This window comes from Pseudorasbora parva, chromosome 12 (genome assembly GCF_024679245.1).
Source record: "Pseudorasbora parva isolate DD20220531a chromosome 12, ASM2467924v1, whole genome shotgun sequence".
NCBI classification, from domain to species: Eukaryota; Metazoa; Chordata; class Actinopteri; order Cypriniformes; family Gobionidae; genus Pseudorasbora; species Pseudorasbora parva.
The window spans coordinates 43,134,071-43,149,212 of NC_090183.1; the positions used below are offsets into that span (position 1 = coordinate 43,134,071).

Consider the following 15,142-nt stretch of genomic DNA (forward strand, 5'->3'; position numbering starts at 1 on the left):
CAGACTGCACGATGGTTTGACGACAGAGGAGTTCACACTCCATGACTGAACAAGAGGAAGAATCGCTGACAACTTTCTCTCTCCGTTGCGCAAACTACGTTTCCCAAACACACGTGCGATGTGACAACGCGAGATCACACGTGCGTCAGACTGGAGTTCTCGCGCGAGACTTGGAATTGTTATTAAAATGATAAACTGCACAAAGTTTGCTTCAAACTGTATGTGCGCTGATTTGTGGAGAAAAAGAAAAAAGATTATGGCGGAAGAAATTATTGGAGAGACAGAGGGAGCCAGGATTGTGTTCTGCAAAAACAGTTTGAGGTAAATAAACAATTTTATAATGTGCTGCTGCTGTGGCTGGATGTGCAAATGTTTGGGCTTTGTTTCTGTTTGATAGAAATGTAAATATATCTATTAAAATACTGATATTCTGCTCTATAACTCCTCCCTGAACGTCCTGCTGCCCTGTATCTCACTCTTTCATTGGCTGTCGGTCATCGCCGATGTAATTTTCAGTCAGAACGCAGTTCACACAGCAGGAGTTTCAATCGCCGACAGGTCCAGATATTTAGCATGCCAAATATCTCACCGGCGATTCTCTCTGATCGCGTCTTTGATCATTCACACTGCGTGATTGTCACTCGCGTGCACGAGCACTGATTTGCCTGTGATCTCGGGCATTTGTCGGCCATTTCGCAAAACCTGTCGGCGACTCAAAATCGGGGCAAAAATCGGGCAGTGTGAACTAGGCTTAACAGGTCTTTGAGGGTCAGAATTCAAGCTGATAGACAGGTGTTCAAATACTTATTTACAGCTGAATCATACAAATAAATTGTTAAAAAATATATATATTGTGATGGGTGTTCAAATACTTATTTTCCTCGCTGTATATACACACACACACACACACACACACTAATAAAAGCAACAGTAAAGAAAGTGAAAATCCAAGCCAATTTGGCAGAGGTCTATGTCAAGTAAATGTAATTTCTTTCTGTGAGATGTAATAGCAGGAGGGAGAATGAGAGAGAGATGGAAGCGGATATAGAGTGAAACCGAAACAGTGATAAGGAACCAAAAAAAAAAAAAATTGCACTTTTTTTCCCAAATCGGCACGCTCTTATTTCTACTGTGGAACACAAATGTTGACATTTTTGAAAAACTGTTACAAAGCTCTTGCCGTACACCAACAGATCAGAGTGACCCGCTAAAAAAAAAGACCTTTTGGATTTTGACAGATGTAAGGAAACACAAAATACTCATGTACTATAATACATGTCTCCTGTATGAAACCATCTCGTAGCATGTTTTAGTCCTTTTTAGAGCTTGACAGATGTGGTAATAGCTATGTTGAGAAAAAATAACAGCATACATGGGGCAAACAGTTGAGATAGACTTCTCTTCCCAATTTTGACGTATATCTGAGTGAAACTGCTTCTCGAACAAGAAAAAATAAATGTAGGCTGGACTTGATCAGAACTGTGAACATTAAAACATAAGAACATTAGAACTGTGAACATGTAAATTATTGAAATATTAACTAAAAATCCCAGAGGATACTTCAAGAAAATATTTTGTAAGGGGTTTTAAATGTTTTAAAGATTTCTATGAAAATGACGTTTGCTGGCAGACACCTCGCTGACTTTCATGCATTTTCTGAAAAATAATGGTAACACACATCACATCCTCTCCAGACATACTTCATGTTAGGAGCACGGGGTCCAGCTCACACTCCTACAGTCAACAACAAACTGCATTTACCATTTTACTGCTGTATTGTGTAAGACTTTTATCCATTAGGAAATTATTGTGAAAAGTGGGTGTTACATAACATAAATCAGTGAATCATTTTTTTTAGAATAAGCAAATGGGGACGATTTTGATTTCAAAGGCAACAATTTGACCCAAAAACCAACAGCTGGTAGTAAACTGCCATTTATTCAGTGAATACATGTATACAAATACTCATATGTTTAAAGTAAAAACAAGCCCTACCTGTAAATCTCTTAAGACACACGGATCAGGCATAACATTATGACCATTATGAGGTGAAGTGAATAATACTGATTATCTCTTCATCACGGCACCTGTTAGTGGGTGGAATATATTAGGCAGCAAGTGAACATTTTGTGCTCAAACTTGATGTGTTAGAAGCAGGCAAAATGGGCAAGTGTAAGGATTTGATAGTTTTTGACAAGGGCCCAACTGTAATGGCTAGACATCTGGGTCAGAGCATCTCCAAAACTGCAGCTCTTGTGGGCTGTTCCCGGTCTGCAGTGGCCAGGATCACAATGGTGAACCTGCCACAGGGTCATGGGCAGCCAAGGCTCATTGATGCAAGAGGGGAGCGAAGGCTGGCTCATGTGGTTCCATCAAACAGACAGGCTACTGCAGTTCAAACAGGATAATGCTCCTGCCACAAAGCAAAAAAGGTTCAGGAACAGTTTGAGGAGCACAACAACGAGTTTGAGGTGTTGACTTGACCTCCAAATTCCCCCGATCTCAATCCAATCGAGCATCTGTGGGATGTGCTGACAAAAAGTCAGATCCATGGAGACCCCACCTCGCAACTAACAGGACTTAAAGGATCTGCTGCTAACATCTTGGTGCCAGATACACAGCTTCAGGAGTCAGGTGGAGTCCATACCTTGATGGGTAAGGGCTTTTTTGGCAGCAAAAGGGGGACCAACACAATATTACGTCATAATGTTATGCCTGATCTGTGCATGTCTAGTGAAATCACCAGAAACAAGTAACCACCTTGCCATCTACAGGCCAAAATATGTCATATGTATTACAAATGTGTAAAGGAACATGAGGTGCACTTCAGTACACAAACAACTACGTATATTCTCCAAAGTCCAGCTGAGAACATCTACAAAGCAAGCTTTTTGGCCAATTAAGGAAACTGTTAACACTCCTCTTTATCCTTCTGTCATGAATCCTTGGCCATCTTGTCCTTCAGATACTTGATTTTGAGTGAATAGTACTCCTCCTGGAGCTCTAGGACTCTTTCCTGTCTGCGCAGCACGGACAGCTCCAGATCGCTCTTTCCTGCTGATTGTGTAGGCGGGGGTGAAACAGTCTCTGCTGTGTTTGATTGGCTGTCGTTTGCACAGTTAACTAGCTGAGCGTCCAACAACGGTGCAGTCTCAGCTGGAATAATGTATTTCTCCTCTTCCTCTGCCTCATCTTCATCCTGTGAGAATGCACTTTCATTCTCAGTTTCAGCTCTGCGGGAGGACAAAGCTGTTAATTTAGCAAAAAGGTGATTGGCAAATAGATGGCAAATTCTGTCAGCCTCAAGTTATTTCAAACCCATAGGCTGTTTTTAATAGTATCCTGAGCATTGTTTGAACTTTCAGCATCATTACTCCAGTCTTCAGTCTCACATGATCTTTCAGAAATAATTCTAATATGATGATCTGCTGATTAATGATCAGTGCTCAATTATTTATAATGAAACATCATTTATTTTTTAAATATAAATATTTCGACGCATTATAAATATCTGGTAACACTTTAGAATAAGGGTCATTAGTTAACATGAAATAATAATAAACTGCACTTATAAAGCATTTATTTATCTTTGTTAATGTTGATTTCAACATTTACTAATGCATTATTAAAATCTTGTTAACATTTGTTAATGCCCCTTGAACTAACACGAACAGCTGTATTTTTATTAACTAACGTTAACAAAGATGAATAAACACAGTAACAAATGATGAACTCCTCATGGTTAGTTCATACATTAACTAATGTTTAATAAATGAACCTTATTGTAAAGTGTTACCAATTCTTGCTAAATAAAAGAATTAATTTCTGTTTTATTGTATATAAATGTATTAACCCAAACTTTTTGAATGCTAGTGTATCATGGTTTAGACAAAAATATGAAGCAGCACAAGTAAGCTCCAAACTCAGTTTATAACGTCAGTCGAGTGTTTTAAATAAACTTCTGTGAGCCGATGTGTCAAAATGAGGCGGAAAGTAAAACTTTTGAAGTAAAAGCCCTGAGGAACGTTTAGTCAAGCGCTTTCATGACGACTGTACAGGAGTTTTTATCTGAATGAACGCAGGCTCATATTCCATATTAAAGACAAATCTTTAAAGTAAAACTCAGGTATAAACTAAAGTCTGAGTTTCGGACCTTTTTAATCATGTCACCTATATTTTGTCAAGTTAATTACATTATTTTACATTAAAACGATCAGTAACTTTGAACTAATGTAAACAGCGCTGTAGGACGTCATTTGACAGGATTATTCTGACATTGTTGCGTGTCTTTGTTGCTTAACTGATATTATAAATTTTATTGCAAAATAAACCCGGTCATGATATACAAGACACAACGAATCAACCTATTGGGAGTTACTGTGACTGAGCTTTATATTTCACATATTAAACTACAAAAAGAGGCTATACATACTGTCCTGCACTTAATTATTTTTGTGTCTCTCCTAGCTTGATAATGATGTTACACATTCCATGACTGACCGTCACCAAATTTGAGCACTGACTAAACTTCTTTGACTCATGAATTTCAGCAGAAACGGCTAAAAAAACTGACTAGCATAAACACAAGCCAATTGTAAGACATCTGGTTCGGAGGCCACATGGGGTGGCCAACCGGATATCAGTGGCGGTCTGTGCCACCATGTAGACCCGCCCATGTTCATTTGTACTACATCATAATGTTAAATGCTTATATTTAAAAAGTTGGACATAATTAGAAATGGGAAACAAAACAGGACACGAGTTCTGTAGTCATACCCTGGCGAGGCGTACGGCGTCATGTAGCTAGTGCTCGGAAAAGTAGAGCGTCCTTGGTTGTGATGAGCGTGCCTGTGGTAAGATGGATGTGAAGGCAGAGATGAAGGCAGGGGCGGCCTGTGGATAAACTCCCTTAAGAGGTTTCCTTGAAACTCCATCATCTCCTTCCACATGGCCATCAGACTCGCCTGCTCCTCCTTCTGTTCTTCTCTGGCTTCCCTTCGCAGCCGTTCCTCATACTCCCTCTGGTTCTGCACATGGAGATGTTCTTGATCTCTTAAAGTGTCAGTAATGGGAGTCGGTAATTTTTTGGCTTTCTTTCTCACAGGTTGAGCGACAACTAGAAATAAAAGTGCATAACAGTCACTTACGCATTTCAATGTCATAGTTTTTTGTCCTTTTGAAAATGTAAATCAACCGTATTGCACATCCAATAACCAAATTAGCATGCAAATTAGGTCATTTTACCGCTATATACAGTGTTTGACATGTTTATTGTTGCACACTGTTTGCAGTTCTTAACTGCAGTTTTACATACAGTTTTGACAGTAAGGGGACTGGAGTGTATAGAACGCATTAATTATAATAATTAAGCGTGCAAGTGACGTCATGTGACAAAGTAGCATACTATAATCCTGCAGATAAATTATTTTCTTGAATTCCCCTCTGAGATTAAGATAATATTTCAATAAATTAACAAATTTGCGTGTTCTCTGACGTTGATTAATTGTCACATGACAAGCAGTTAAATACATAAAATATTGACTTTTTCTGGATAAGCGTTTTATTTATTTTTATATTACTTTAATTTTAATTTCATTTTTTATGATTGAATTAATAAAATAATGATTAGCTTTTCAAGTCTAAACCCTAGTTTGGGAAACCCAAACCAATCAGATCTTTTTCATTGTTATTATTATTCATTTAAATCTATTTGCAAAACTTTTTTTTTTTTTTACTTTTTGTTTATACTTGTATTAAAAACACACAATAACCATATTTACATCTAGGGTTGCAAAGAGGGAACATTTCTGGGAAACTTCTGGAAACTTTCCATGGGAAGTTAAACTGGGGAATTTTGGAAATATTCCAAGTTGGAAACTTAGTGGGATTTTTTCAGGATTTCCTGGAAATTTCCAGAAACTTTCCATGGGAGGTCGATTTTGGAAATATTTCAAGTTATACAAACAACCATAAACAAACATTCTGAGTGCAGAGTGAGCGGGAGGTGTCTGAATCTTGCCTTGGAGTGCTTGTTTTGAGCCCTGTGGAAAGTTTAGGCACTTGGCTATGTGCTGCTGCATCTTTGTGGCATTCTTAACATAGGTCTTTGCACAGTAATTGCAAATGTACACAGCCCTTCCTTCTACATTGGCTGAGGTGAAATGTATCCAAACATCAGATGGTGCACGTGGCATTGTTCTGTAGAATAAGATTAGAAAAAACCTGGTAAAAAAAATGCTTATGTAATGCCGTGTGTGTGTGTGTGTGTATAAATTAGGGATGCACGATATATTGGCTACCATATCAGTTTCGGTCAATATATGTTCATTTTTAATGTTATTGTTATCTGCGCGTTAAGAAAATTCCCCTAAAAGACACTTTTGTTTTTGTAATTAGGCTCTCAAAAATTATATATATTTTTTATTTATCAGCCAATATGTCAGTTATTGGTATTAGCCAACAGTTTCATATCGGTGCATCCCTAATATTTATATATATATAATTAGCCGAACAAATGGAAAATTCTGTAATGGTAGAACTATTTTACAACTAAAGCTGAAAAAAAGAAGAATAGAAATAGGCTAGATTAATAGATGAGCACAAACTATGACCTACTACGTTCTTGTTTGATAAAAAGAGAAAAAAGACTAGCAGAAGAAAGCACATCCCAGCTGAGCTAGTCTAGATAGCACCATGATAGTTAGCCTTGTCAATGAAAATGTGTTAGCTTAGCTAGCTTACAAGCTTAGTAGCTTGCTACTGTATAAACACATTTTGATTTAGTATTAAAGACCACAGATCATACCACAGATATATTTACCCTAGTAATGTCATCCAAACTTACTTGACTTGATGTAGTCCTTGAGCTCAAATGTAGTCCTGCTGTAGGGATTCTAGAAATGATCTGAGCATGTGATGGAGGAATGCACAGTGCATGCAGGGGGCGTGGCCTCAACAGCCCTACAGGAAGTAGTGTGCATGTGACTGAGGGAAATTCCACTGAATTTGCATTATATCTGGTTGTTTTATAGTGGGTTTTTTCAACTATATTTAAGTTCCCTGTTACAGGCTAACCTTCAATTGTGTACATTTCCAGTTTATTCCCATTAATTCCCATATATTCCTGTTAATTCCCATGGAAAGTTTCCAAGTTTTAAAATTCCCACAATGATTTTGCAAGCCTATTTACATCTGAGATGATGATAACCGGACACTGCGTGTGGAATTAAACATGCAAAAAAGGTTGCATGATAAGATAGCATGTTTCACGCTATTTATTTACATTATAACATTACATACTGCATACTATTTTAAACACATTTACAAAGTGTACACTATACACTAGGAAGTATAAAGCTAGTACTGTCCGCAAAGCACAGCCTCCCCTTGACTTATTATTTGTTCGGACAATTTAAAAAGTAAAGCAACCATATTTGCATAACATTTTACAGCATCATTTGACATGTTTATTACTGCAACGTGCATCACTGAATTAAGCATGCTGGTTAAGTCATGTGACAATCAAGTAGTACACTGCATTTAAAGGTATAGTTCACCAAAAAATTTGCCCATGATATACTCATTCTCAAGCCATCTTAGGTGTATATGACATTCATCTTTTAGACAAACATAATCACTCAGTTATATTTAAAAGTGTCCTGGATTTTCAAAGCTTTATAATGGCAGTGAATGGCTGTTTCTGTTTTGTAGTCAATAAAAGTGCATCTATCAATCATATAACTGCTCCACACTACTCCGGGGCGTTAATAAAGTCCTTCAATAAAGGCCATTAATTTGTGTGAGAAAAATATGAATATTTATAACATTTTAAAATGCTTGGATTAGCCAGGACATTTTTAATATAACTGATTGTATTCATCCGAAAGAAGAATGTCATAGACACCTAGGATGACTTGAGGACGGGATAGTTTTCATTTTTGGGTGAACTGTTCCTTTAACACACAGCACGCATAAACGCACCTTCTGTAATGTTATCCGTCTCCGCGTCATGACTGATTGAAACCTCGACGTCAGTGCTCGTGCTCTCGTTTCGCGCGTCCTCGATGGAAGTACTCTGGGGCTCTTCGAGTTTCACGCTACTATGAAGGTTTAAAGTGTTCGTAGGGCGGTTGCTGCCCCATATGGACTTGCAGAGGTCATAATAATTCCAGTACACTCTGCCGTGGCCGCTGTTTTTGTGATGCTCGTGTATTTTCAGGAACTTCTGCTTGAGTGTTTTCAGTTTGGTGGTGACTTGTCGTTTGGTTCTGTGGATGCCCTGCGCCCGGAGGAGCCTCGATATCTCGGCGTAAATCAGAGAATCGCGAACGGTCCCGCTGATTTGCCTGCTGATTTCTTCGTCCTGTCGGATGTACAGCAGCGCCCTCGTCTCAGTGTCCGTCCAGTTTCGCTCTGCCGACATTTCTTCATACATTTCGCGGCGTAGAAACCTTGGGGAATCACGTTGGGGATTCATTGACTCCAAACATCGGTTGATTCTAGACTCGCGCGCACGTAGGCCTGCAAGTAGATGACGTATGTACGTCACTCGTTTTGAACTTTGTGATTGGCTCAGACTGACGGGCCGCGGCAGCCCTCTAGTGGCAGAACATGAAATGTCACGAGTCTTTTAATGTTTCAGTTTATTTATTTTTTATTGCAGCTTGTACATAAGACAGGTTTGAGTAGGAATAAAAAAATTAAATAAAATAAAAACCACAGGTAGTCTATATAGACATATAATTGTATATATTTTAGCAAAGAGAAATAAAGTTTCAAACTTTCTAACTCACATAGATAGGGTTTACATTTTTTCCATTTCACTTCACAATAAGGTTCAGTTCCGCTGGGGAAAAATGCTAATTTTATAAAACTGTTGTTTATTAAGCAAATTAAAAAATGTATTATTCAACATTTTCTTGATTCATTAACTTTTTTTGTTCATTTTATAGTGATGTATTCAAAAATAGGTTGCTCACTAAAATAGCTTTAGTGTAGTTTGTGTTATTAGTTTGTCTTATGGCTATCCTTTTTTTAAGCTACAAGCTAAGTTCATATTTTAAAGTATGGATATAATATTAACCCATCAATAAAACATTTACAACATCAGAGAAGGGTGACTTTAAATCACACTGAAAAAGAGTAAATCTTGTTGGGTTATAGGAAGAATTGTCTGCTGTATATATATCAAACCAAAATTTAGAAGTAACCTCTCAGTAGTTATTTCAGTTATACACAATAATAAGTAGGTGCTTTCATCTGTATGTGTTTGTATGAATACATATTTGTATTATGCTTTTTTTCCTTGAGATTTTAGAAGTTTATGCTAAAGTTTTGTCAGAATTTTCAGAATATGTTTTATTATTTAAAAAATATTTAGTTTTCAATATAATAAATGGTACATAGCGCATTTTTGGGTAATAAAAAGCTATGATAAAATATTTTAATTTGAATTGAACTAAATGGTAAATGTAATAAATAAATGATCTCTTCATTACAGCACCTGTTAGTGGGTGGGATATATTAGGCAGCAAGTGAACATTTTGTCCTCGGAGCAAAGGGCCAAATCGTGATGGCTAGACGACTGGGTCAGAGCATCTCCAAAACTGCAGCTCTTGTGGGCTGTTCCCGGTCTGCAGTGGTCAGTATCTGTCAAAAGTGCTCCAAGGAAGGAACAGTGGAGAACCGGCCACAGGGTCAGGTCATGTGGTCTGATCAAACAGACGAGCTACTGGAGCTCAAACTGCTCATACCACAGCACACCTTCAGGAGTCTAGTGGAGTACACACCTTAACGGGTCAGGGCTGTTTTGGCTAAAGGAGGACCAACAGAATATTAGGAAGGTGGTCATAATGTTATGCCTTATCAGTTGAATGTAAATCATATTTTGGTTTCTTCAAGCTTATAGGGTTATTAAAACCCAATATCCCCCCTTTCATGACTTTGGGCCACTACTGTTCAATAACAGAATGTAGAAGAGCAAACCATTAAACGTGCTAAGGAGAGGTGCACATTATCCAGATAAACCTACATTTATTTTCTTAAAAGTACATTGTTCAAGGTGAACATGAACCCTTAGAGCCCAATTCACTGAGCATCTCCCAAAGCTGACTCTTGCACATAAGTTCAAATATGATCTAACCTGGGGATATGTTTGGTGTAGCTCTCCAGACCACAAATATATTCTAAATCTCTTAAAACCAGTCCTGGAGAAATGAGCCTGAAAGCGGTGTCACGCGTGATCTTCTGAAGCACACACAAGTCAAATAAATAAAGAAAAAAAACTCATGTGGGAATAGATAAAAGATGTTGTATTGTTATGTACATGCTAAGGCACTGACAGATACAATAAAGATAATTTACAGAAAGTCAATGAAAAAAGAAAAGTGGGATAACATACAATGTGAAGAAAGATTTCTAAACTTAAAATATAAGCAAACATAAAAGAAATATTTCAGAGAATATTCCAGAGCTACAATACAAAGCACCAGCAGTGTAGGACATCAGATATCAAATTAGATGAGGGCAAAAGAACATAAACCAGGTTTGTACAAGAATTAATTTCAATACCAATTTAACCATCAAAACTGAGAAATTCAGACACGGCTTGCTGCGGATAGCACTGGAGTGGTCACATGATTTGAAGGAGGGGGGAAAAAAGCATTTCACTGCCCCCTTTTGGGCATGTGACCAATAAACTTGACTGAAAAACATGAGCAGAGCCAAATAATACAGTTATAACAGCAACAACTGTTAGACAAACGGTGTTAAGCAAGTTATTGTACACCTCACACAAGACAATAGAAAAATCCATCATCAAATGTAACATCTAACATGTTCAAATGCACTGTAAACATGCCCAGAAAACAAAACACTGAACATTAAAGAAATAATACATCATTAAGTGAGGTGTAGATGGCACACATCTGAATACAGAGCATTTACAGGATGATTGCAAAACATTAAAATGAATGACCTTTGTGTTGGTTCTCTCTCTCTCACACACACACACACACACAAACACACACACTTCAATTTGCCCAGTACATTGTGCCAGTATATAATTTGAATAAAAATTCACAAATCAATTTTAAATTTGATAAAATTTTCCTTTCATATTGCTACATAATGTGAAGGGAGATAATTGACTGTGAGATTCCTGCAAAAACTTCTCATCTACTGCAAAAATGATGCTCACATGACTCTTGATTAAGAAAGAAACAGCTACAGAATATCTCTGTAATAAAGAAATGATTCATAATGAAAGGATGATGCGAATCATAAAAAACATGATCAATGTTTCTGTGATTCAGTACAAATCATTTAAATCTATACTGATCTCCCTGATCTCGGTAAACCCCACATGGGGTTGATGAAAACTTAAGTCATGATACAGGAGCTGCATGTGACGGTTTTTGGCTGTTGTTGTTCTGTGACATAATTAATGTGCTCGATTCAAAACCGATAAGAGACTGATTGTTGTCGCATTTCTCTCTACATCCTGGAGTCGTTGAGCAGCACATAGGAAGAGTTTTTGGCTTTTATCGGGTCTGTAACGACACTGGGCGTCCCACAGGTCAGAGACTCGCTCTCTCGCTGACCACATCCTGGAGGCGTTTGAGCAGCACGTCGTCGTTCTCTTGCCGGAGGCATTTAGACGGAGACTCGGTCTCATCGCCGTCCATTGTGAACGCCCGCTTCTTGCTCACCCCGCCCTGACGGATCATCTGGTTTATGTCGCTCAGCTCCTGAAGAGAAAGAGCAAGAAGGCTTTAACCACAGCCTAACTGAAAAACTGCAATCTATCAATATTACAGAGATCATTAGGAGTTCGCAAATAAAAGGATAGTGATCTGACATGAAAACTGAATTTTAACTAAAATGTAATAATCAGTTATAGTGACTATAATAATAGTACCCAGTTGCATTGTGTGTAATTCATTCTGTGGACATTTCTCAAATGATCTAACTTGTGATCGACAGAAGAAAGGCATACAGGTTTGGAATGACACAAGGATTAATACAAAATTAAATAATCTGCAATAAATTAAATACATAATTACAAATGTAACTATTTAAACATTTTCATGAAATATTCCTTTAGGGAATTATTGGTGTTGATGTGTGTTGTGAAGAGGGGTATGACCAAAATCGTATATCAGGATGACTCATTTTGCTTTAAATAAGGTTATGATATTGTAAGGCTGAAAAAACGAGTAGATGCCAAAATGTCTAAGTAAAGAACAAGGACTCTCTGAGAAAATAAAGGAAATTAAAGCTGCGAGCAGCGATGACGGGCCCAAGCCGGTGGCACCGCCACCCCGGTGGCATCAGCTTAACTGTGCACAGCAGGCAATAGGCATTTAATATGGGAAAAAATAAATAATGGGACTATGTCAAAGTCATTTGAATTCACCTCATTAACTGCAGCAACTGGTGCTGCTATGATCAGGAACCACAACACTCACATCTCTGAGATCAATTACATTTTATTCATTAATTTTATGTTAGATGATGTCAAATGTCAATTTCAAAATGAGTGCAGAATACCGTCCAAATGCTGAAGTTGTATTATCCTTACACTTCTCTTAAAAATAAATTAAGCCAAATCACAGAGACCGCAACAATGATTTTAATATCAGTGTCAGGTAAGAGTAATATGCGTGCATATCATTTATAGAAGTTTATTATAAACAGCCACTTTTATAAGATCATGTGAAAATATTTTTTTAATCCATTTGAATTCTATCAATAAATTATTAGTTTAAAGAGGTGTCATACGTGATCTTTGCAAACACAGCACATGACCTTCTTTAAAGCCCATGTTATAGAAAACAATTAAAAGTATTAGGATATCACTTTCAATTATGTGCAAATGTATTTTTTGCAGCTCAAAATATTGTAAGTTCAGAAGACCAGTGTTATATATATATATATATATATATAATACATTTTTTAAACTTATTTTTCACAATAAAGTGATAGAAATTGCTGATATAGCCTATGATATGAAAGGGTTAAATTATGAAAAAAAAAACGAAAAACAAGGCGACACACACAGAGTGAGAGAGACCCCCTCCACACACACACACACACACATAGAGTGATCCTGAGAGAGGGAGAGTGAGGGGGGAGGGGAATGACAGACACAAAATCTAAACAGTGAGAGAACATTGTTTTTATTTCACTGTCTGAAAACACTGTGTTGCAATAACAACAATAGTTTAATCTTCAAAACAGTGTTCCCTTGGACATATCCAACCTGGTTACTAAATAAGGCTACACTTCCACCTTCTGGTTATTCTATATGCCGGTAGCTCATTGGTTCTCATTTTTGTCCTTAAACAAAAGGCATTAATCTTCTCATTTTTTAAGTTACACACACTACTTTTTTTATTTTTTTTTTAAAGACAATTAAATGGGTTTTTTCTTTTGTTAGTAATGTTTTTTTATATTTATATTTTTTATTAATAATTATTTGTATTAACACAATTATTTAACTAATTATATAAAACAATATTGTCAATGCCCTACAAATAAACTGGTTTTATACATTCATTTTTTTATTCAAACCCAGAATAAATTTTTTTATCCTTGAATGCAGGCCAGAGCACAGCATTGAGAGGTAATCTTTTTAGACAGAAGAGTGGCTCACACACACACACACACACACACACACACACTGTAGAAATCAGTGACACGTGTCCCCATGAGTCTGTGTGCATTCAGGTTGAAGTCCCCACCAGGCTAGAAAAAAGAACACACACACACGCACGCACGCACGCACACACGAACACACACACACAGTAGTAATGCTGAAGTATGCTGCAGGCAACTCTTATCAGTTAAGCCCATCCACCATCCCCCATCCACAACACACACACACCCACCCACAAACACACACACATTCACACATACTCATGTCTGGTTCACTATCTTTCTGGGGACTCATAGATGTAATGGTTTTTATGCTGTACAAACCATATATTCTGTCATCCTACACTGCTCCTGCCCCTAAACCTACCCATCACACAAAACTTTCTTCAAAAGAACTCATTCTGTCTGATTTATAAGCTTTTGTACCCATTGGGAAGTCCCCATGAGTCTGTGTGCATTCAGGTTTAAGTCCCCACCAGGTTAGAAAACCATTCACACACCCAGAGAGGCAAGGTTTTTTGCTTGAAAACTTATACAATATTGCCCTCTACTGGTCATTTAAGGGAGAGCATAAGTGTTGAAAAAACAGGAAAAAAAAACAGAAAAACAGCCAGTGTGATATATAGAATAACCAGCAGGTGGGAGTATAGCCTTATTTATGAACCAGGCACGTGTGTCCCTATTTTGTGTTTTTTAGGCTTTTGCTACGGGAAAACCGTTTGAGATATCCAATAACCGTTCGCATTTTAGCATCTTCTGTATATTTACTTCATGTTGTCCGAGTTTGGAGGAGATTGAATGAATCGCTTTTGAGGAGAAGGTAAAAACTCAGAGCTCGCTTTCCACTTTGTGTTATCTTCCCACCAAATTATCTGACTTCATGTTGGTCAGAGCTAATGACAGTAAATTAGAAAGTTGTCCGGCTCGAAAAGTACTATATATATACCGAGTTTGGTGAATGTAGATAAAACTAACCCTCCTCTTTGGACAAAAGTGACACTTCCTGCTGCCAGTTGGTGGCGCTATAACTTTGACTCACAAAAGTCATATCCATGTGATCGGCCTCTTACAACGAACACACAGCTGAAGTTTCATCAAAATGAATTAATGTATGCAGAAGTTATTACACACTTCCTGTTTCCCTTTTCTCGCCATAAATTCGTCTCTTCGCCACGGCCAAACCGTTTGAGATATCAAAAAGTTGCTCGCAATTTAGCATCCTCAGTGTCTTGACTTCCTGCTGACCGAGTTTGGTGCTGATCGGGTGAATCGTCTAGGAGGAGTATCGCAAATTCCACAGCATGCGTTTTCCGAACAACCCATAAAAGCTCACTTCCTGTTGTGCTGACGCATGACTTAGAGCACGAAAGTTGTTTGGCCCGATGAGCTCTATATGTGTACCGAGTTTCATATGTGTACGTGCAAGTGTGTTTGATTTATAGACCCCGTTTTCAGACCCCACTTTAGGGGGCGCTGTCGAGCCCCC

The 15,142-nt window shown here is 37.7% G+C and overlaps 2 protein-coding genes across 2 annotated transcripts in view; both read right to left on the reverse strand.

Annotated features, from left to right (window-relative positions):
• Positions 1–1,832: 1,832 nt before the first annotated feature.
• On the reverse strand, positions 1,833–8,841 carry si:dkey-6e2.2 (uncharacterized). The gene is made up of 3 exons (XM_067458537.1): positions 7,981–8,841; positions 4,777–5,116; positions 1,833–3,233 (listed from the first exon to the last, which is right to left on the reverse strand). Exons 1-3 carry the CDS (start codon positions 8,474–8,476, stop codon positions 2,936–2,938), a joined length of 1,134 nt encoding a protein of 377 aa, XP_067314638.1. The 5' UTR covers positions 8,477–8,841; the 3' UTR covers positions 1,833–2,935.
• A 1,448-nt stretch (positions 8,842–10,289) lies between these two features.
• Positions 10,290–15,142, reverse strand: part of rbl1 (retinoblastoma-like 1 (p107)) — a 43,721-nt gene continuing 38,868 nt past the window's right edge. The window contains exon 22 of the mRNA XM_067460406.1: positions 10,290–11,747. Coding sequence (XP_067316507.1) covers positions 11,577–11,747 — 171 coding nt within the window. The 3' untranslated portion in view covers positions 10,290–11,576. The remainder of the gene's footprint in view (positions 11,748–15,142) is intronic.